This window comes from Sturnira hondurensis, unplaced genomic scaffold (assembly GCF_014824575.4).
Source record: "Sturnira hondurensis isolate 20B ecotype Veracruz unplaced genomic scaffold, ASM1482457v3 Scaffold0015056, whole genome shotgun sequence".
NCBI lineage: Eukaryota > Metazoa > Chordata > Mammalia > Chiroptera > Phyllostomidae > Sturnira > Sturnira hondurensis.
In genome coordinates, this window is record NW_028087687.1 from 2,771,663 (window position 1) to 2,795,550 (window position 23,888).

Consider the following 23,888-nt stretch of genomic DNA (forward strand, 5'->3'; position numbering starts at 1 on the left):
CATATAGCCTTGGAAGAATCCTTGCCTTTATGTATATCTAATATGTCCTTTGAAGTACACTAAAGTAGCTAGGCATAATCATTTTTAAAACTTCTCTATACCTCTCATTAGACTACCATGCAGTATAGGACTGTAAGTCTGATACAGTTTCACCAAAATTGAATTCACATTCAGAATACAGTTTTCCATCCTAAAAGGTCATTTTCCTTTTGAGCCATCTGGCATGACAGGTCCGCACCCATGTGGCTACTCTTTTTATATCATCACTCTTCCCATTACCTGTAGGTCAATGTGACTAGACAAGTGTCCCTCTGTTACTCATACAAGCCAATACTTAACTGTAATTTTCAGTGGAATGTTTAATTGTATTGGGGAGATAAAAGAGCATATTACTTCACTGAGCTCATTAAGGGTGATTAATATATACATAAAAAGAGAAACACTTTGATATATTGGGTTGGCCAAAAAGTTAATTTGTCTTTTCCCGTACGATGGCCCTAGTAGTACTTAATTATCTTTAACCTCATTTGAAAGAATTTTGTTAGACTGTATCATGACAGCTGTCATATCAGCATGCGTTTAAAAAAATTACCAAAACTGGTGAATTTTTGTGTAGCTATTTTAATATTGAAGATGGAAGAAAATACACAACATTTTTGGTATACTATGCTTTATTATTTCAAGAAAGGTAAAAGCACAACTGAAATGCAAAAAAAATCTGTGCTGAGTATGGAGCAGGTGCCGTGACTGACTGAATGTGCCAAAAGTGCTTTGCAAAGTTTTATGGTAGAGCGTTCTCTCTGGATGACGCTCCGTAGTTGGGTAGACCAGTTGAAGCTGAGATCAAATCGAAACATTAATGAGAACAATCAATGTTCTACCAGGTGGGAGATAACCAACATACTCAAAATATCCAAATCAACAGTTATTGGAGAAAATGAAAAATGTTTCTTTTATTTTACAGAAAAAAATTAAATGGACTTTTGGCCATCCCAGTATTACATTAATTCTAATAGCTGTAATTACAAGTCATTACCAATTTAATAATAGTTTTTTAAGAAATAAAAACATGATTTCATATAAATATAAGCCTGTTGATTATAAAAACTGTCTGGATTCTAGGACATTAAAATGCGGCAGGGAAGTGCATCTGAGGCATTAAGAAGAGGAAATACAATTTCCAGAGCTCTGGTCACATCGGATAGTGAAAATAAAAAAGTCATACAGAAATCAATATGTCTGCTCATAAAGGCACCCCTACTCCTTTTGCTACCACAGGAGTGACAAAGCTACAGCCAGTGGTAACAGGAAGACGTCTTCATTGACTGTAATACCCAGTAGGCAGCAGCAGGGAAACAACTTCCAGTCCTGAGAGAAAGGCCCACATGGTTTAATACATGATAGACCATAATTTATTAATCACTATAGATTCTGAACCACCCAAGGAAAGGAGAAAGCATATGCTACAAAATTGTTAAAATGATTTGGGGGTGCGTTCTCACTCCCAGGAGCATGCCCACACCTTCCTTCCCTCTCAGGGTCGCCTCTCATATATTCTAAGAGTCGCCACTAAATTTGCAACCAGGGGCACAATGGGCAGCAGCAGTGCAGCTGACTAAACCCTGAAACCTGTTTCCAAGAGCCCGTTTTCTCTGGCTCTCAATGAGTCAAAGCAGCCCAGCGTAGGCTCTTTCCTGCTGCTTCTTCTATCCTCAGCTCTTCTTTGTTCCACTGCCCGCAACTTTATTAACATACTCTCAGAATCACCTACACTTGTGTTGTGAAATCTTTCCATGTGAAGTCAAGAACCCGCACGCCGCCAGCTAGCCCAAGGAAAACCCACTCCAGGCCCAGTTCCTGTCTCATAATATTATGAATATGGGAGTTTACATAGGAGAGAGGCAGCAGTTCCACAACGCCTCCTGAGAAAAGAGAGACACATTTGTTTCCTTAGTGTCAAAAGTCTTCCTTGGTAATGGGGACAGACTCACAGCATGAGGACAGCTCATGAGGGGCGGGGGTTAGGGGGTGGAGGGACTGAGCCAAAAGGAAAGAGGACTCATGGACATGGACACCAGTGTGGTGATTGCTGGCGGGAGCAGGGTATAAGGAGACTAAATGGTAATGGGAAAACTACGATAAAGATTAAATAAAAAATAATTTGGGCATCAATTTGACTTAGAATTCTTACTGTGTTTTCAGTAGCACAGGTTCGGTCATCGGTCTTCATCATGGAAAACTGCATGTTGCTGGGCTCCAACCTCACAGGTGACTGTGGGAATGAAAATATTGTCACTACAAGTAGACCTAACACTTAAAGTCATTTGGAATAATAAAACAGGTACTTTGCTTTAACTTATGTTATATGTTGGACTAATGACCTGAAATTCCCACTGCTACCACCCAAGAAATATCTGACCCAGAGCAGGTATCTCATTAAACGTATAATAAGTCTGAAAGAAGGTGAGGAAAATTTCCAGGGACAGAAGATCAAACTGAAAACCAAAGTGCATGTAGGAAGCAATCCTGCAACAATCCAAAACGGCTGGTAAAAAGGGACAATAAGGAAGCCATTTGACTTGGACTCAGCTTTGGGTCAGAAAATAGTTTAAAGAGTTGAAGTCAAAGACTTTACTCCTGTCCTCATTATGGTCTGAGATTCAGGTTAATACTGGAGTGGTCTAGGAACTCCCTGCAGTATTTGGCAAAAACAAATCCAAAGCCTTTTTCAACACAGCAAAAAATTTCCACAGCTACGCCCTGCTGAATATGAGCTCACAACTCAGAGTGAGAAAACTCTCAAAGAAACAATGCATCAAGAACAAACATTTAGAAGATCCAAAAATAACAGGATTATCTGAGAGACATCACAGAATACTTTAAAAACAACTAAAGACATAAAAGGACTTCTAAGTATGAGAAAAGACTTTAAAAAAATCCAGACAGATTTCTACAAGAACTACAAAGTACTTTCCAAAAATAAAAAGTATAGTCATTAGAGGAAACACTCAATGGGAGAGACAGAGGATCAGACAAATTTGAAGAAAAAATAAGTAAACTGACTGGGGGAAATTATCCAGGTTATACCAAATGACAAAAAAAAAAAACTATAAAAGAGAATTAAGAGATATGAGAAGGTCTGACATATTATGTAGCAGAAATTGCAGAAGGACAGACCGGAAAGGGCAAGAGGTAATATTCAAAGAGATAATGGCTAGGGACCTTCTGGAGTTGATGAAAGAGCGATCTTTAGATTCAGGAAGCAAGACAGTCCTCGGCAGGATAAATATAAACAATCCACACAGGTGACAGAACAGCGATCTACAGAACAGCCAAAAGTCGAAGCCATTCAAAGATCATACCGAACAAAGTAATACAAAACAACGTATGTTTTGCTTACTACATGGTAACTTAAGTAGTGTGTCAAATCCTGGAAGCATACTTCTTGGCAATCAGAAACAGGAAGTAGTTATCTTATATGTGAATAACAGCTAAATGGTAGTGGCTTCCTGGGGTGTTATGTGGAAAAATATTGTAAGGCCCCGCCGTGATTCAAAAAAACGCCGGTGCCTACTGACGATGTCAACTATGAGAGCAGCGGGGGGAGCGCGAGCATATGTACCATGTATCTACTATTCTAACTAGTCCGGAAATAGAGTAATCAAAATTAGAAGGTTTTCAGGAAATATTTTTTACACTAATACCAGATTCATCTGCCCTAAGAACAACTTTAATCATGCCATGGTTCTGTCCCACATGGTCAAGAGAGTCACGTCAGCCTAACTTTCCAAACTTTCCAGGTTTGGGAATGGACTTCCTTCTTCAGCCTCACTTTCTGTAAATTCTCAATCAAAGCCCGTTATCTTCAGCCAAGCCATTCTGAGCAAGCCATAAACAAGCCATAAGTTTTTCCTCTTATCTTTGTTCATGCTGTTTTTCTTGGGATGAAAGACACACATTGCTGAACTGTCTTACGGTATCCATTACAACAAGTCACAGAGGGACACGTGGTCACGCAGCTTGCCTGGCAGTGCTCAGGTGTGACCATGTGACTAAGTTCTAATTATATGCTATGAATGGAAACAATAAATGCCCCCTCCAGATCAGGGCCTTTACAGTTTTGCACTCCACTTCTCCCTCTCCCTTCGCAGGGCTAAACTGCAGATGTGGTGTGGGTATGCTAGTTTTAATCATCCAGAAGAGGGCAAAACGCCCATGACAATGGCAGAGCAATGGATGAAAAGAACATGGGACTCTGTACAACCTTGTGGACCAGAGATACACAGGTGCTCTGCCTACCTCTCTCTGCTACATGAGAAAAAGAGGGGGAAAATCCACTCAAACTACCATATTCTTAGAGCCTGTGTAGTTTGAGGTCTCTCTGTTACAACAGTTTAGCCGATACCCTGACTAACATTACCTTCTCTTGTTTAACGTTTCACAAATACAACTTTCATTCATTTCCTCCATCTCACAAGGGCTATAGGACACAAGCTATATGATAAAATCTGGCAATCCTATGAGGCCACATGTGTTTTATCATGACTAGTTTTGTCTCAAGAGTAGGGGCCTATAGGCGGGAGCCTCCAAGATGGTCCACAATAATCTTCACCTCCCAGTTTTTATGCCTTTGTTTAATCCCCATCCCTGCCCCCTTGAGGGTAGGGCTGGGTCTAGTGATTCACTTCCAGAGAACAGAATATGGCAAAAATGATTTGGAAATCAGGTTATTTATAAAGAGATTGTGGCTTAAGCCCCGAATGCCTGCTAGCACTGCTTCTCCAGCAGCTGTTTCCAGGCACTGGATGGAGAGATCCACCTGGCAAGAGAATGAGGCAGGTTTCCAGTTACTAAATAGCCAGAGAGGAACTGAGGCCCTGAGCTTAACAACTGGTAAGGAATTGAACTCTGTCAACATCCATGTGAGTGAGCCCAGAAACAGATCCTTCAGTCAAGCCTTCAGATGAGACTGCAGCCTTGACTGACTGAAACAGGGCAGACCCTGAGGCAGAAGCATGCAGCTCAGCTACACCTATATTCCTGCCCCACAACTGACTTAAACTGCTAAGTTCTGAGAGTAATTTCCTATTCAGTGATAACTGATACAGGGCCATAGCTCTTATTTCTTCTAAAGCACATAGCATGGTATCCTGTATCTAGCAGTTATGTTTAGAAATGTATTAGTTCATATTGCTCTAGTAATATTAAGTTATGAGCCAAGTCATTTAGGTGAAATTTTCCCATGGGGGAGATTACGTAGGTACTGGTAATACAAATTCCCTAAAGGAGGAGCCACTGAAAATCTAATCAAATGGGAAATTTGAACTATTATAAATTTACTATTGTAAAATTTAATCCTAAAATTAAATTTAATTAGGGTTAGTTTGGAAATAATTTAACACATTGGTTAAAGGTGTGGGTGTAGAATTAGGCAGACATGACTCTGAGTCTAGTTATTAACATTTATATCATAACTGCACATGTATAGTTATTTCACAAATATACTGTCTGACTAACCACAGTGCTGACAGTCCATGCTAATATTAACCAATGGGAAGCATGCAAAGAAGGATATGTGGATAAAATAGTCACACTGAAGAAAAAGAAAAGTTTTTGATGTTTAGAATATAAAGTCATTGTATACGTATTGCATGTAGAGATTTAAAAGTTTTATAGATAGGTTTGATAGACAAACTTTATTTGGGGTAAAAATATGAATGTATCAGACGGAAGAGAGGGTACAGTGTTACCTGTCGTATTGTGTCCCCTTCCTGATTACTAACTGTAATCATTTTATCTTCGCCACCTAAAGCAAGCAGATTTTCTGAATTCCAGCATCCACATGTGATTCTCTTACTGTGTTTTCCTGAAAAAGAGATGACTTTTGTACAAACGCATGGATTTCTCAAAAAAATGATTAAGAAATCTGTAATGTCAATCTGAAAGTTTAGGTGATATACCATGGAAATCAGACAAGGAATTTAATATATCATCAAATCAGTTAGTGCCTAAGAAATCTTATTTGAAACAGTTTATTACCAAGTTGTAACTCAAGATAATGGTATATGAGGGTTATGTTTTCTAAGTTTTTATGTGGATAGGAGCATAGGCCCTGAAATAAAAACATATTCTCCTCCTTGACAAGTTTGTTTAACTACTTTATCACCAAAACTGTAACGATAATGCCTCAAGAGAAGTAAATCCCAAAGCACTGAAGTTCTTGGTTTGACATTCAGCTTCACGGTGTGGTAGACCCATTCAACACTGACCGCTTGGACTAGTCATATGTAGCTAAAGAACATGGTGATTCATGATAATACTGAGGTACCAATATGAATGCACCTTAGCAAGACTTGTGTTAAGAATTAAGTCACTTAGCTAGAGTAATATTAAATAACCATTACTATCAGGATGCTTTTTTTTTAAATCAAGGCTTCTAGCCAGTGCAAATATCACATGCTTGATATTGCAGGCATTTACTGAGGGTCCTGGAACAAATACTCAGGAGTCCCCAGGTTAATTAAGTCTACAGATTCTGGAGGCAGACTGCCTATGTTTGAATAAGAGGCTCATCACTTACTGCAGAACCTTGGGTAAATTACTCAACCTTTGTCTATTCCTTAGTCAGGCCACCACAAACTGTGTATAATGGCAGGAGCTTTCTCACGGGGCTGAGGACCAAATGAGTTCAAGCACCTGGAAGGGTGTTGCGGCATGTAAGCAGTGCTATAGATGTGTTAGAAATTTTAGCTGTTATTGAGAACAGACCACGTGCATTTTATTCTCTGTACCCCTTACAGAATCTAATGCAGTACCTATGCAGAAAGAAGATTCTAAATAAACAGTCACTGAGAAGACTCTGAGCAGGAGTGTGTCCGGTGCGTTAGAGGACAGTGGGGCTCGAGCAGAGGAAGGGAGGAGAGAAGAGTATGGGCTGAAGTCAGACAGCCTGCAGAAGCCTGGCCATGCAGGGCTTGGACGGCCTCGGTGAGGGCTTGAGCTTTGACTCTGAGTGAGATGGAGAATGACTGGAGAGTTATGAGCAGAAGGTTCACTCTGGACCACAGGGTTGAGAATATTCTATAGTGGGGCAGGAGCGGATGCAGGGGGACCAGGTATAAGATTGCAGAAATTCGGGTGGAAGAGGTCTGAGACCCACACCATGAGACAGTACGAAGAGGCTTGATTCTGGAGATACCTGAAGGTAGACTGCATGATTTTCTGGCAGATTAGATACAGAGGGTATGAGAGAGAGGAAAGTCAAGGATAATGCTAAGGTTTGGCTTGAAGATCCAAAACGATGAAATATCATCAATGATGAGAGGAAAAGCTGTGCATCAAAACGGTTTTGGAGATATTAAAATTTAAAGTGTTCATTTGACCTCTCATCAAAGATGTTGAATAAGCAGTTGGATACATGAGTCTAGAGTTTGGAAGAGATAGGTAGGGGAGTTGTCAGAATAATAGACAGCATTTCAAGTCAGGAGACCGGAGCACAAAAGTAAAGGGAACATTCAGAAAAGAGACTGAGATACGGGGTGTTCTGCGGATCGCAGATGAATGGACTGGGTGGCACACTAGAACTGGCTACCCAAAGGGATGGGCATTAGAAGGGGAAAGAGAGTACATGACAAGAGGTGGAAAATGCCAAAGACAAACTTCTTTCTGTAGCAAGGAAAAGAGAAGAAAACTTCTTCTTTCTCCTCCTTCCTGAACCTCAAAACCCTTTTGCTTCTACGTCTCAGAATTCAGGTTAGCCTTAACACCAGTAGTAACAGTTAACACACTGTGTATGTTTACTTACAGTACCTGGGCACTTCACATGTATCAAACTCATTTAATTAACATTAACTCATAGTTAATATACTAAGGGAGCTGAAGTTTGAACCATGTTATTGGGAGACTGATAATAGTTAATTAAAGTGTAGTAAATAAAATTCATGTATATAAGAACTATGCAAAATGAGAACTGCCTGTACCTAGTCTAGTTCAAGGAAATAAATCAGTGCAAGGTAAAAGAGAGGTGTCAGATATTTAGTTCCTGTAAAACACTGACAGACCACGTTACCATGTAGTAGCTATCTAAAATGGAACGGCTTGGTTTTAGGAAAGTGAGTTATTTAAAAGGAAAAAAGCAGAGCCACAAATCATAACAAACTGTGAGAGACAGCTATATATTTAACCTCAGATATGTAATTAACCTGAATCTTTTCAGGCCTATTTTACATAATAAATTAGTCTGGGAGCAGAATCACTATTTATGTTAAATACGAAGGTCACATAAAATCATGTGTATGTAACAAATACCTGACACACAATAATCACGCTTTGACAAAGTATTTTCTTATAAATTTTAAAAAAGATTTTTAAAATTTATTTTCAGAGGGGAAGGGAGGGAGGAAAGGAGGGAGAAAAACACTGATGCATGAGAGAAACACTAATCAGTTGTCTCTTACATGCCCCCAACTGGGGACCTGGCACACAACCCAGGCAAGTGCCCTGACCAGGAATTGAACTGGTGACCTTTCCGTTTGCAGGATGATGCCCAACCCACTGAGCCTCCCCAGTCAGGGCACTGACAAATTATTTTCTAACTTCAAGTGTCAAAACAACTGGTAGGACACACCTGCAGATGAAGTGGGATACAGGAAGTGTCGAACTGAATTCAAATTGACTAATTTATATGGTGAAAGTTTAGTATTCTACGTAAGCCTGGAAAATTCTTAGTAGGCAATGAAGAAGGATCTTCGAGTTTAGCTCTACGTAAGGCTTGACCAGGGGAATCGTCATACTACAGAATTTCTCTTGCAGTATCAGAAAAATCAAAGGCAGTAAAATTTTACATTTACGTAAAGCATCTCAAATATTTAGTGTTTCCAACTATAACCTACCAAGGACGGGAATTTTTCGAGATGTCTGATGATTGTAAATAAGTACACATCCTCTAGCAGTTCCAGCAGCCAGGAAACTTCCAACTTTCGACCAAAGAAGAAAACACATTTGATCGCTGTAACATTAAGATATAAATTACTAAACAATTCATAATCATGAGCTCTAAATAATCCTTTTAAAAAGTACTTCATGAATGATTTTAACATTTATTTAGAAGCTAAAGCACAAAACGACAACTTACCGCTTTAGGACAAAGACTAAGCACTAGAAGACCTAGTAGAGTCAGACTTAAAATACAAATGAAGAATGAATACAGACTTCAGTTCAGTCACAATGGAACCTCAAGTTTCATATGATGACATGGTTACTAGTTCATCTGCTAATGACAGTTATAAATGTGGCAGTAAAAAGTCATAATGGATAATGACACCCTGTGCTTTAAGAAAAGTAGGATCCAATAACGTGATATATTAAATTGGAAAAATCATTGGGAATTCATGAAGGACGTAGTTTTTCCCCAGCTCTGTCACTATTACTAGTAGCTCGAAAGGAAGTCAAAAGCAATGTGCCCACCGCCAGTTCTTATGTGCATTCTAGGATGCACAGAATATAATTCCCTGCTAAAGGGAATCAGGACTCCTGATTCTATATATGGAGGAATGAAGTCACAAGGGATCTAGAAAAGTGGTTCTGAAAATGCTATTCCAGACCAGCAGCATCGCCTGGGAACTCTAGAAATGCCAGTTTTCAGAACACAACCCAGTGCTATTGAATGAGCTGGGTGGTGCCCAGCTATCTTCATTTTAAAAAAATTCTCACCGGAAGACATGCTTATTAATTTCTTAGAGAGAGAGGAAGGCAGGAAGAGAGAGAGAGATACATCAACTGGTTGCCTCCCATACTCACCGTGACTGGTGATCAAACCCACCATCTTTCTGGTGTATGGGATGCCGCTCCAACCAACGAGCCACTGGGCAGGGCCCAGCTACCTGTACTTTACTAAGCTTTCAGGTGATTTGGATGCAGCTCCACTGAGGACCACTGATCAGGCTACTATTTTCAGAAAGCAACACTGCTTTCAAGTATGTTGAGGGCAGTAATAAAAGGACAAGAGCATAAGCTGAAAGGGGCTTTGTCTGGCTAACTAAGGAGAATTTTTTTAAAATATATATTTTATTGATTATACCATTACAGTTGTTCTATTCCCCCCCTTCATCCCCCTCCCCCAGCACACTCCCTCCCCCACCATTCTCCTCCCCTTAGTTTATAACCACGTGTCTCAAGTTCTTTAGATTCTATATTTCCCCCACTATTCTTGCTCTCCCCCCTATCTATTTTCTACCTACTGTCTATGCTATTTTCTGTACCTTCTCCCCCCTTCTCCTCCTCCCACTCCCGTTGCTAACCCTCCATGTGTTCTTCATTTCTATGGTTCCACTCCTGATCTAGCTGTCCTCTTGGTTTGCTTTTGTTTTAGGTGTGGTTAATAACTGTGAGTTTGCTGTCCTTTCACTGTTCATATTTTTATCTTCTTTTTCTTATATAAGTCCCTTTAGCATTTCATATAATAAGGGCTTGCTGATGATGAACTCCTTGAACTTGACCTTATCTGAGAAGCACTTTATCTGTCCTTCCATTCTAAATGAAAGTTTTGCTGGATAAAGCAATCTTGGCTGTAGGTCTTTGGATTTCATGACTTGGAATACTTCCTTCCAGCCCCTTCTTGCCTGGAAAGTCTCCTTTGAGAAATCCGCTGGCAGTCTGATGGGAACTCCTTTGTAGGTGACTGTCCCCTTATCCCTTGATGCTTCTAGGATTCTCTCCTTCATTTTAGTCTTGGCTAATGTAATTATGATGTGCCTTGGTGTGTTCCTTCTTGGGTCCAACTTCTTTGGCACTCTCTGAGCTTCCTGGATTTCCTGGAAGTCTATTTCCTTTGCCAGACGGGGGAAGTTCTCCTTTATTATTTGTTCAAATAACTTTTCCGCTCGTGGCTGTTTCTTTCCCCCTTCTGGTACCCCTATAATCCGGATGTTGGAACGTTTAAAGATGTCTTGGAGGTTCCTAAGCCTCTCCTCATTTTTTTGAATTCTCATTTCTTCATTCCTTTCTGGTTGGATGTTTCGTTCTTCCTTCTGGTCCATTCCATTGATTTGAGTCCCAGTTTCCTTTCCATCTCTATTGGATTCCTGGACATCTCCCTTCATTTCAATTAGTTTAGCCTTCATATGTTCCTCTAATTTGTGACTATAATCCACCAGTTCTGTGAGCATCCTGATAAACAGTGTCTTGAATTGTGCGTCTGAGAGGCTGGCAATTTCTCGGTCACTGAGAGTTATTGGCTCTGGGACTTTGAGTTCTTCTTGTGCCATCTTTCGGGCTGTTCGTGCCTGTTCCGTAGCAGGATCGGAGCCCTAAGGTGTTCACTAGCGCAGGGCAACTAAGTCGCTGGGTTGTGACGCTGTATGTGGGGGCGGGGTCAAAGAGGAACTGTGGGGTCCTGTCTGCCGCCTGCCGCCTCGGCCCTCACAGGTGCCGCAGCTGCTGCTGTCATTGGGCCCACGCGTTTCGTCCCACTGCACGCGAGTGTGCCACCCCGTCAGCCCTCGACCCCTGGGGCCTGCGTGGTCCATCTCACTGTGCGCGAATGTGTGACCGCGGTCAGTCTGCCCCGCACCCCAACTGGTTCCGGGCTGCCTGCGCGCCTGGGTCGGGGGACCTATCCTGCCCGACCCTGCTCGCTGCTGTCTCCATCCCTCTTACTGTCCCTGTTGAACGGTTAGATGTAGTCGGACTTCCGTATAATTCAATTTTCTGTCCTTTGGTTGTGTCTTTGTTTCTCCAAACCTTTATTGTATTCAAACTTGGTTGTGGGAGAAGGCACAGTGTTTCCACCTATGCCTCCATCTTGGCGGAAGTCTAACTAAGGAGAATTTGAGCATCAAAAATTACATATTTAATTCAACCATGGTGAGTTAGTGAAAGGCCATAAAACCATGATGATACGTGGAAGACAAAAAAGTTCACTGAAAGTACATGAGAAGTGAGTAGTACTAGGTAGGTGAATGTAATAAAATGTTTAGTTTAAAATTTGTTATCAATAAGGAGATATTATATACCAAGATGCTAGGTTTCTTCTACTAAGTACATATTTGATAAAAGATAAGTATGGGCCCTGGCCAGGTAGCTCAATTGGTTAGAGCATCATCCCAATATGTCAAGCTTGCAAGTTCAATCCCTGGTCAGAGCACATATAAGAATCAACTAATGAATGCATAAATAAGTGGAACAACAAATCAGTGTTTCTCTTTCACCTTTCCTCTCTCTCTAAAATCAATTAATCAATAAACATATTTAAAAAAGATAAATATGCATTTTTCTCTATCTGTTTGAGTAGGTGGGGCAGCCATGGGACTATGCCTCTCAGACCTCTGACTACAGAATTGAACTCCATCACCTCAATGTGCCGGGGCCATGCCTTCCACCCGCTGCTCCCAGAGGGCCACTGAGCACAGCAGGAGTACCGCTGAGTCCCCTTCCTGGGAGACACAGGACTCCTTTAATGGGTAATTTTGGCTTAAAATCTCTCCACAGGTCTGGTCAAACTTTCTCAGAACTAGACTGCAGTCTAAGAAGTTTCTACTTGACCCTTTTACCTTCTTTCACTCCTTCACATGGGTCCGAGCGTGCACTGTGTCTGAGGGCTGTCCTAACCTCTTCCTCTCCCCCTCTACATTCCCTCACAGGCATTTCCTGCAATAAATCTCATCCATTTAAACTGGTTTTGAAGTCTGCTCCTCAGAAAACATGAATAAAAGGAACTAGAAGTGGTTAAATAGTACCAGAGAAAAGAGGAACTGTGTGACAAGAGCAACGTCTGATCAGCAATGGGGCCATACAGACCAAGCGGAGTGTAACATTAGTCCATCCGACAGTTTATCATTACTAACAGTCACACCACAACTAACTACAGAGTTAGATAATGTATTCCAAAAAGAACAAGTAACCAAGAGTCCTCAAAATTGCTGACAGAATAATCTCCACTTCTTCTCCTAGGAGATAAGGCCTCCAGAAGGCCTTACAAATTACAGTAAGAGACTAAGGCATACATAAGCTTCCAATAATGCTAAATCGGGTCAATGTATATGCATAATAATGTATAATAATCAAATGTCTTTCTGGCTAACCAAAGGTAGAGAATACATATTCTAGGGAAATGTACCTGGCTACAAGGAAGGAAGGAAGGAAGGAAGGAAGGAGGGAAGGAAGGAAGGGAGAGAGAGATGCGCAACCTGTGGGAATGGCACAGGCTTTAAAAAGCCTTGCTGATGTGACAACTGAAGATTAATTAGAAAAAGACTGAGCAGGATGACTGGTGCTTAGGTCAGAATGGCCTTGGGGGAAGCACTCATGTCCCATGATCCAACCAGAATCAACTGGTTCATGAACCAGATGTTGTATTTAGAGTTTTCTCTGCAAAGACTGCTGTATCCCAGGTACATAATAGCTGTAAGCCTATGTTGAATCAGGGTAAGTACCACTATAATCCTAAGAAGGTATAAAAATTCATCTACTAAAAATGAAGAAATAAATTCAATCCATTGTATTAACATAATAAGTTAAGATAGTTAAATAGTTAGATAGTTAAGATAGTGGCACTATAGGAAGGTTTGTAATAATTATATTTGAGATGTTTTATGTGTTATTTATGTTGTTTGAAGTGTCAAAAGAATCAATTCTGACTGAATTTGTAAATAGCATACAAGTCATTTACGGGAAATTTAATTGTTTGCAAAATATATTTAAGAAAAACTGATATTCGAAATTGTGTGTATTAACTATCTTAGTGTAACAGATTGATCATTAAATAAAAAACAAAGAGTATACCTTTGTATATACATCAGTCCTTTAGATCTTAAATATTAATATGGATAGTAAAGCACCTTTAGTTTTACCATAATGGTAATCACAGTAACATCTACCATTTACTCAGTTCTGAATTTTAATGCCTGGCTACGACCTGAAATCAAACATCACAACAACCCTAAAACGACGTGAGCAAATGGATCCGCGGTAAGCTAGACGGCAGGAGACAGAGGGCTAGACCAGTTAGAAAAACACCTGAGATCAATTACACACTTTTTTCTGGGTGAGGATGTGTCCTCACCAATGCTGAAACTGGTTAAACTGAACTAGTTAAACTGGTTAAACTGAACTAGTACTTGATATTTATAAACATTCCCTTGAATGGAAGCCTAAAGAGTACGTAAACTCTTTCTGAAGAGGGATGTACACCCAAAGTGTAGAAGGACAGAGCAGGAAATGAAGGTTCCTAGGCCTCGCTCTGGGCAGACAATAACACCTGCGGGAGAATGCCTTGTGTTCCGCTCTGGTGGGTCAAGGGACACTGTGACACTGTCAGGGTTCCATCTGGAAACCGTGCATGGCCACCTTGCTTCCTCTGGGTTGTTACTCCTTGGAAAATAAACTAGGAACATCCAGGGGTGTCCAACCTTTTGTTGTCTCTGGGCCACACTGGAAGAAGAGTTGTCTTGGGCCACACATTAAATGCATTGTGACACATAATCACAAAAAAAATCATAATGTTTGAAGTAAAGCTATGATTTTGTGTTGGGCTGCATTCATAGCCATCCTCGGCTGCATGTGCCCTACGCAGGTTGGACACCCCATGGTATGTGTGGGATCTCTCCCTGCCCACCTGTGGGCCACATGATGCCAGGAGGCAAATACTACTTTTATATCTACTTAATGGAGATGAATAAATGAAAACTTAGAGAGAGGTTAGGAAACTTGTCCAAAACTACAAAATTTAAGGCATAAATACTGACAAGTTTTTCTTTTCCAAGGGGAGGATGGAAATAGTTTCTATTTTAGCAGAGATCGGTAACTGATTTCTGTCTGCCGAAGCCTCACCCCACTCCTCACCTGGTGGAATTATCAATTCCACAGCCCTGCCTACGCCACCCAGAGACCTTGTGAGGAACTGAGTGAACACTGCTGATACAATGGCGGCAGGCTCTTTTCTCTGGCACAACCTGCTGTGCAGAATGATACAAGCCAACAGCTGCCGGTAGCCCTGGAGAGTGTCTGACTTAGAGTGAACAAACCACTGATAAAGGAAATGCCAAGAGATAAAGAGTCTTAATTGCATCATCAGAACATGATGCCATTAAGGTCCAGCCATGCCCACAGCCAATCCCATCTCCAGATTTTCCCAAATACGCTTTGTCTTATCTTTGGACTTTTCGGTCTATTTCATCAAAAACAACTTTTTAAGTTGTAAAAATGTACATTTTTACATTATAAAAATTATATTCTAATTAATGGGCAAAATCAATAGGACTACATAAATATAACAAGATGAACTTTTATAAGAAAATAACTCATCAATGTGTCTTCATAATGAAAGTACTAAGTATTGTTAGCATCAAACCTACAAATAATCATATTTCCAAGTGCATATTTAAAAAATAAAAACGTTATCCTTACCTGATGCCACTGTCTAACTGGCTGGTTTTATTTGTGTTGGCATCCCACAGATACACGCAACTAGATTTCTCAGCGATCATTGCTAGGATATCTCCATCTTTATCCCAGTCCATAGCAACACAGTTACTTTTTCAAAAGAAAGGAAAACATCACTGTACATTTTTTTTTTAAAGTAAGGAAATTGAAATACTCACCTGTTTGTCATTTTTGTCTATATCGAGACCATTCAAGCTATTTTGAACAGGTCACTATTCACTGCTCAGATAATACTAACGTAAAAGTTTCGTTGTTGAAAGGATGGAAAAATTTTAATTCTATTTTAAATATCACTTTCATGTGCTGTTTTAAGTATAATTCTACCAAATAAGTTAGCAGATTTCCCTGGATCCTCTAAAAGACCCGGCCTTTTGGTAAAACACACTTACCAAGCACCTCTACAAATGAATGCCATCTGGAATCAAGAGGTCACTTGATCAAGTTTTGAAAGGCTTATAGACAGAAACTGATATGTAATGGTCATATTTAGATAAACTGTGTAGAAAAGAGTTCAAGGCTGGGTAGGTGTAATTTTGCAAGCAATGGAGAGACTGAATTCTAAAGAGATAAGAAATGTTATTTTCAGTTTATATCTTAATGGAATGAGAAGAGTGACTGAATTGAGATGACAAGAGTTCTAAATAGGAAATGCTCTGTTTAACATGAATTCAGAATTACTTCATTAATTCATTATTCAGAATTACTCCAAAATGTTTATTATAATTTAAAAAATTCCTTGAGGATGAACCTTTCTTCTCTGATGCATTTTTCATTTTGATACTCTTTGTTCTTAGATTTATATCTAAGATGGCTGGGAATGACTTCAGTTATTCTTCAAACTGTTAAAAAATGTTTTGAGATCTAAATTTTCTATAATGGCCTCAGAGACTTGGGAAACAGAGCAGAGGGAAACTTTCAGATTGTTCTTAAAAATCATCTGCTTAAAACAATATATAATGTCATTTTATTTATCTGGAGATCTTGTCAGTCAAACTCAACTATAATGAACACAGCAAAAGAATTCAGAAGTAAAAAAAATAAGGCCATTGTGTAACCAAAATAGGTGTCACAGAGCTTAGGCAATAAAGATCATACAGTTTAGTCAAAAGTTTTTTCTAAGTGCCTTCTTACTTTATTTAAGACATAATTATAACTAACTGGATGTCTGTCTCCCAGAGTATGGAAACCAGAGGCAACAACTATGAGCAATGGTGGCACCAGGTTGGTGGAGACAGAGCAGGAATTGGAAAGGCTGCTAGAGATTTGCAAAGGGGGCGGCAATCCACTACGGAAAGATGTGCATTTTAAAACCATGGCAGCATAAGACCATTCAGGTGAGAGTGTTTACATATCTTAATAACCACTGAGACTATCAGTAAAAATAACTAATGTAGGTAATGATTACAATGAGTAATAAAAATGCTTAAGTTATACTTAGTGCAATCTAAAATGATTTCCTGAAGACAGGTTAAAGTTATCCTTTAAGAGGTATGTGAAAGTAACTGTTTTTCATAAATTTATTAGACAAGAGAAATTACAGTGATACAGGCTTATTTTGTCTGCCTATATACATCTAAGGCATATTTATACTTCAGTAAGAACACTTTCATATGAACTCTTTCATAATCCTGCCTTTAAGCTTCCCAGTGAATGTAAAAGTTTTTCTAAGCCCTAACATGTATGCTATTTGTCTACATATTTCATTAACTGTTTATGGTATAAAAAAAGAAACCCCTTTGCAAATGGAAAAAGCAAAAGAGAAGATACAGGTTATATATGATATAAAATTCAATTTTATTATGGTTTTAAAAATATTTTTTTTATCTTTTAGGCAACAAAGCTTGAAAAAGTTTTTGCTCTACCTCTGTACTTACCCAGATAAGTTAATTTCACTTCTTTTTTGGCCATGGCGATCGAAGATTTTCACAGTACGATCAGCTCTAAAAGCAATTAGAACACAAAAATAGGATTTGACTGTTTCTTTTTCTTTATGTCTCTATGTACATAAAAAAATTTAGCTGCCCTACAAATGCTTTCAATGTCCTCTCATCATAGCTTCATAATTTGTACCTACTAAAAAGTTATTTCCGGGGACAAGTTTCCATGAACTCTGCTGTGAATGGAGATGAAGATATGACTTTTCCCACCATTCAACCATCTCACAACAACTTCTACTGAAAAGATGGCATGATTATGTGGGCATTCAACAACTGGGAGTCAGGATGATTTACAAAATACATTCACTAGCTTCTTACCCTGTTACTGCAAGGTAGTTTCCTGATGACTTCTGCCAGGTAAACTGAATTGGTGTGCCAAGCCAAGTCTTTTCTAGCAGTGAGAAGACACACTAAAAAAAAACCCAAACAAACCATATATATATATGTGGTTAGTCAGAAAAAATGTCTAAATATGATCATGAAAACAGCAGGACTCAGGATGGTGAAGCCTTATGTGGCAGCTTATCCAAAGGAAGTCAACAATATGACAAAAGCAACAATTAACCAACAAAGCAAAACATCACAATCTGGTAAAGTATGGACCTCAATATATCAAGGAGAGTTTATTATAAAATATTTTTGCTTTTGAAAGTTTTTGAATATTAATTTTATAAAAATGGATGTTTCATGTTTTATAGATGCTTAAGATTAAAATAATTTAAACTTGAATTTATCTAATTACTAGTGGCATGATTTTCGGGGGATTAAACTGAACAAAACTGCTATTTAAGGAATCTTTAAAAAATTTTTTAAATTTATTTATTTTTAGAGAGAGGGGAAGGGATGGAGAAAGAGTGGGAGAGAAACATGAATGCGTGGTTGCCTCTCATGTGTTCCCTGCTGGGAACTGGCCTGCAAACCAGGCATGTGCCCTGACTGGGAATCGAACCAGCGACCCCTTGCCTCACAGTCCTCACTCAATCCACTGAGTCACACCTGCCAGGGCCTATTTAAGAAATCTTAACTATGACAGAAATACAAAATGGACATATTTTGTTTGAAATATTTTCTTCCTTTATCCATCAGTTATATTTACTTCATCACTAAGTGTGTTTAATTTGGCTATTGGACCAGTATCAGTCAAAAAATCATTCTTTTCACTTAGACAATCCATAGCTCTGGTTATGGAAGCCACAAACCACATGTGAACTTAAAATTTTATTGAGGACGTGAAATGTGGGTAGAACAAATTTAAATGTGCTATAAATATAAAATACTGGATTTCAAAGACTATGAAAAATAGAATGCCAACCATCTTATTAATAACTTCCATATTGATTACATGTTGAAATGATAATATTTTGGATTTACTGGATATATTATTAAAATTAATTTTATCTGTTTTAAAAAATATTTTAATGTTGCTATTAAAATTTTTAAATTATGTTGGCTCACATATTTATATCAAACTGTACTGATTTAGAGCACCTAGGAACATAGAACATAAATGAAAATAATTTAGATTTTAATATCAGATTAATTACAGATTAAACAATGATGCCCATATCTAGCATATGAAGTTTACATACTACCACAGGTGCCTTAAGTGTCTCAGCAGCAATTCTTCCAATGGTCAAAATCAACCATTAATCAAAAGGTATTTCACATGTTAAAGGGATGAAATCCGCCACTACTGAAAACAGAACTGTGCTACAATCACAGGCATATCCAATTTTGTGGTGCATGAAGACATCCTTAAAGAAAGTATAAAAGCACCTTACTTGTGCAATTTTGTGATTGCATAGTCTGGAATTCCTTCATGCAAATGAGGAATCCTTAAAGTTAAATTTCATTAGCTTCGTGGTATACTTCCATGGGATCTTACATATTATTTTTCTTCAAAGGAGCTATATAGATGCTCCACATATAGTGCAGTGGAAATGGTGCTAACTCCACAACCCGAAAACCAAGATTTACCGGTAAATTTTGCTTTTTACATTACTTGCAGGGCTTAAAGGAAGTCGCGTAAATTGCCTTAAGCACAGATTTCTCAACTTTAAAACAGAAATACTAGTATCTCCTCACTTTCAGGTACTCCATAAATCGTGAAGAGCTTTAGATACGTGAGTTGTGATTACCGGTCCGTCAATTCTAATTTCCACACTAATAGCCACGAGGAAGCATTAGGACCAATAAAATAATCTTTAAATTAAGCTTCAATTTCTTTGGCGGATCAGGGCATGGGGGGGGAGCGGTATTGCTGTGGGAAAGCGGGAAGGTGAAGAGCTGTAGCCAGTGACCCAGGAGTAGGGTGCATCAGAAGCCCACGCCTGGAAACCGTGCGTGCAGAGAATGATGCTCATGAGCATCTAAACCTGTGTGTGCGGATTTCTGCGTGAATACTGTACACTGGCCACCAGGTGATCTGTAAATAGGACCAAACACAGGCAATACAAGTAGACCTTATTCTTTAGGAGGCTTTTCACTCTGCTTAAGGCGCTGGTCAGTTGCGCGACTTGCCAGAGGTTTGCTGTAAGAAATGAGGCAGCTCGTGACATCCGAACGAGTCAATTTTAACCCGACCCTGCAAACGCAGTCACACGACCCATTCCTTTCTCGGAGCGAAGTTCGGACCCAGTCTGCTCATTTCCGGCCTTGACAGGGTTTCCTCTCATAGCACCACTTCAACTCCGCTTTCTTTCCTATTTTCTTCCCTTTCCCTTCGCTTCTTCATCTGTGCCCCGGCTCTCCGCCTCCCTGTTCACCCTCTTCCTCAGTCCCCGCACTCGGAAGTCGGGGAAGGGGGATCACACACCCCTATCCTCAAAGCGACGTTTGGCGGGCTGAGGGAAGGGCCAGTGGTTCCGTCCACCCGGGATTTGTAAGTTACTTACCTTCATCTCCAAGATAGCGCGGCCGCGCGATCCAGCAAGTGCGCAGGCGCACCTAGTCTCCTCCAAGAAGGCTACCGCGTTCCCGTCACCCAGGAGACCGCGCGAGCAGTGGCCAATCAGGTAGCACCAGCTGAAGGGCGGAGCTCCGCGTAGGATTACGGGAGTCGTGGACTAGAATCACGTGACGCCCAGGAGGCTGAGTCCGGAGTTTCTGTACGTCGCAATTCTTGGATTCTAGGTCGGGCACAGATCGGTAGAGAGCTGGGGAATGCCCTGGGGGAAGCGGGCTCTGTGAACCCTGCGTAGGTTTCGGCCTACGATTGCTGTGAAGCCACTAATGGCTCAGAGGCCCCGGGAAAGGCGCTGAATGCTGGATAGGGAAAACAGTCTTACACAGTCCGTGCAAAGAGGGCTTGGATGAGCCCAAGTTTCATCCCTTTTTTTCCCCTCCAGGATTCTGGGCTAGAAAGGATGAGATGTGAGAGGTAGTTTATTCCCAGGCCTTAGCAAGCCAACTAAGTGAGCCAGCTAAGGTGGGCAGGAAGAATTAACTCTTAAGGACGAACCAGTTTGAGTGGCATAGAATAAGGGATTAAAAAATGCATGCTAACATTAATAGACTCAGAAGAAGTCTATCTTTACATACCCTTAATTCAACACACATTCGTGTGTTGAGGAATGGAAAGAAATCTCTTCAAAGTGAGGAAGATCCACTACCAAAAAACAAACCCCAAAGCCATATAGGTAGCATCATACTTAATAGTGAAAGACTGAATGCCTTCCTCCTAAACTTGGGGGGAGGAAAGTTTCTTGATCCATGGATGTGATGTATCTTTACATTTACTTTCTTTTTAAATTTCTTGAGCCAAATTTTGTAATTTTCAGTATACAAATCTTTTCCTTGTTTATTTTTATGTATTGTTTTATTTTTTATGCTTTTATATATGGATTTTTAATAAATTTTGCTTTTGGCTTATTTCTAGTGTAGAGAAAGGGGACCGATTTTTGTATGTTTATCTTATGCCCTGGAAACTTTGCTCAACTCACTGATTTGTAATAATAGTTTTTAGTAGACTCTTTGGAATTTTCTATATTTAATTTTCCTTACATCTGCAAATAGAACTAGTATTATTTCTCTCCAGTTGGGATGGTCCCTACTTCCTTTTTTCAGCTGCAGTGGACATCCTTTTAGGAGTGCTAGACCCTATTGATACGTTGTACCCATTGTTATCTTTTTTAATGTATTATAAAATTGTGCTGTTATCTTGTAACATTCACTCTTACTTACAGTTTGATGAAAATTACATAATGTCAACTTAATGTGTTTTCAAAATATTGGCTGAGAAATTTTTCAGGCTTGGGAACATAATTTTTCTCAATAGCCCAGTAATTAAACAAAGCTGGCAAGTAATGTCCATTGCAATTTAACATTTAAATATGAGTATTAAACACCGTGTTTGGATTTTTCAAATGATTTTATTTTTTGTGCATTGCTTCATAATAGGTGTTTGTATATTGAAATGCTTTTCTATTGTAAAATATTACTCTCTTAAAGACTGCATAGTGTAATAGTGAATTGCGCTTTGTCATAAACTAGTTTAAACCCAGTTCATGGCATTTACTAGGGCCAATTCCCTCTGCTGATCCATGCACCCACATCTAAAGTAGGAGTGACAATACCTACCTATTTTGATTTGAGGGAAATTATGTTAAAAAAAGAAAAGGAAATCCCATTATCAACATACATTTTTTAAATGTTTTTCCAGTTTTTGCTCTTATGTATGCCAATTTTACTATGTCATTTATAACTATGGTATATGTTTAACACATTTCTTTAGGTCAAATAATAAAAACACATTTATTAGGGTGCTCAGTCCTGAGCAATAGGAAAGCAACAATCCTAGCAGAATGGTTTTTAGTTTTCCCATTCCAAGTAAGTCCTCTCTTTCCTCTTCAACTCCCTTCTGCTGGTTTTGGGCTGAATCATGTAGATCATTGGTTCTCTAACTTTAGTATGTATCTGACATGGTTAGTGTCTGCTAGAATTGCCTGGAAGGCCTGGTGAAACAGAGGGCCAGCCCCATCTCCAGAGTCTCTGATTTAGTAGTTCTGGGGTGGATCTGGAGAATTGGCATTTTTGATATGTTCCCAGGCAATGTTGACCTTGCCCATCTTTGAGTTGCACTTGGAGGCTACTGATCTCTAGATAATTGTTTCATAAATCCCCTTTGCGTTTTGCGATATGTGTTATATGAAAAGCAGTCCATATTCTTTATGTTGATTGAGTTTACAAAACAACAAATGTCCTAGATATGCCTTCTGAAAGTCACTTTTCAGTTTGTTTTTAAGCTTTGAGAAGCATTTGGTGTTATTTTATATAAATCAAGGATCCTAATTAATGTCTAGTTTTTAAAAAATTATTCTTGTCTTTCTCATTAGGCTAACAGAACAGGGAGGATTTCAGTTGGTGGATAGAGAAGAAAGGATTTGGGGAGTAAGGAAATAGAGTGGAAGATACAGACAAGGTCATTTGAACCCAGTAATAATCACTTAGTGATTTAGATGATGTAGTTAAGTTTGTCGGTTTCACTTTTCTTTTTTTTGAAATATATGTGACATATAATGTAGTGTAAGGTGTACAATGTGTTAATTTGATACATTTTAATATGATTGCCATTGTGATAATTATCAGGTTCACTTTTTTTAAAAGATTTTATTTATTTATTTATCTTTAGAGGGGAAGGAGAGAGGGAGAGAAACATCAATGCATGGTTGCCTTTCGTGTGTCCCCTGCTGGGAGTTGGCCTGCAAGGAACCAGCCTGCAACCCAGGCATGTGCCCTGACTGGGAATCGAACCGCGATCATCTGGTTCGCAGGCCCGCACTCAATCCACTGAGCCACGCCAGCCAGGGCACTCAGGTTCACTTTTTTAAACTATAGTGGGGCTTGAAAATTAATGGAAATATTTTTATTTGTGGTATTCTTCTGGAAAGATTTGCATCTTTAGAAATGCGTGTGTCCTTATCTGAATGCAAAATCTTTTGTTATATAATATTTGGGAAAGAAGGGAAATCCAGGGACATGATTAAGCTTCTTCATCTGAGATAGGATCTGGTGTCCATTTGTTTGGGAGAGATTCACTGAAGAGTTAGCCAAGTCATTATACAACCTGAGAAAGGGGTAATTCTAGAGTGTACAGAGCTATTTTTCAAAGCTATAGATCTTAAAATTAATTGCTTATTTAGGTACAAATATCTGCTGTTATGGCAACCTTCAGAAACCTAAAGTTGATTTGGAAAAATATGGCATTAGGAAAAGGCAGTTCTGTCAGGATCTGCTGTAAAAACTGGAAAGGATTGCTTGAAGCTTGTCAAAATAATACTGAAGGAAAAAAAAAAACACCTAGAACATAACTTGCTGTAATATCAAGAAAATGTATTTCCAAAGAGAGAGAAAGGAGAGTTTCCAAGGTGAAGAGAAAGAGGGATAGCATGGGCTGACGATGAAAAATAATGACCTTTAATACTAAAAACAGATAATAAACTAAGAAATTTAGGTAGAATGCAGGTTTTAAAAATAAATACATATAGAGAGCTTCTTATTGCACACTACATTTCC

General features: G+C 39.3%; 1 protein-coding gene across 1 annotated transcript in view; it reads right to left on the minus strand.

Moving 5' to 3' along the window:
• Window positions 1-20,373, minus strand: part of WDR19 (WD repeat domain 19) — a 73,714-nt gene extending 53,341 nt beyond the window's left edge. The window contains exons 1-7 of the mRNA XM_037064322.1: window positions 20,270-20,373; window positions 17,694-17,785; window positions 17,313-17,378; window positions 15,403-15,528; window positions 8,892-9,007; window positions 5,751-5,866; window positions 2,192-2,272 (exon numbers count right to left, since the gene is read on the minus strand). Of these exons, the coding sequence (XP_036920217.1) occupies window positions 2,192-2,272; window positions 5,751-5,866; window positions 8,892-9,007; window positions 15,403-15,528; window positions 17,313-17,378; window positions 17,694-17,785; window positions 20,270-20,275 (603 nt within the window). The 5' untranslated portion in view covers window positions 20,276-20,373. The remainder of the gene's footprint in view (window positions 1-2,191; window positions 2,273-5,750; window positions 5,867-8,891; window positions 9,008-15,402; window positions 15,529-17,312; window positions 17,379-17,693; window positions 17,786-20,269) is intronic.
• Window positions 20,374-23,888: the final 3,515 nt, after the last annotated feature.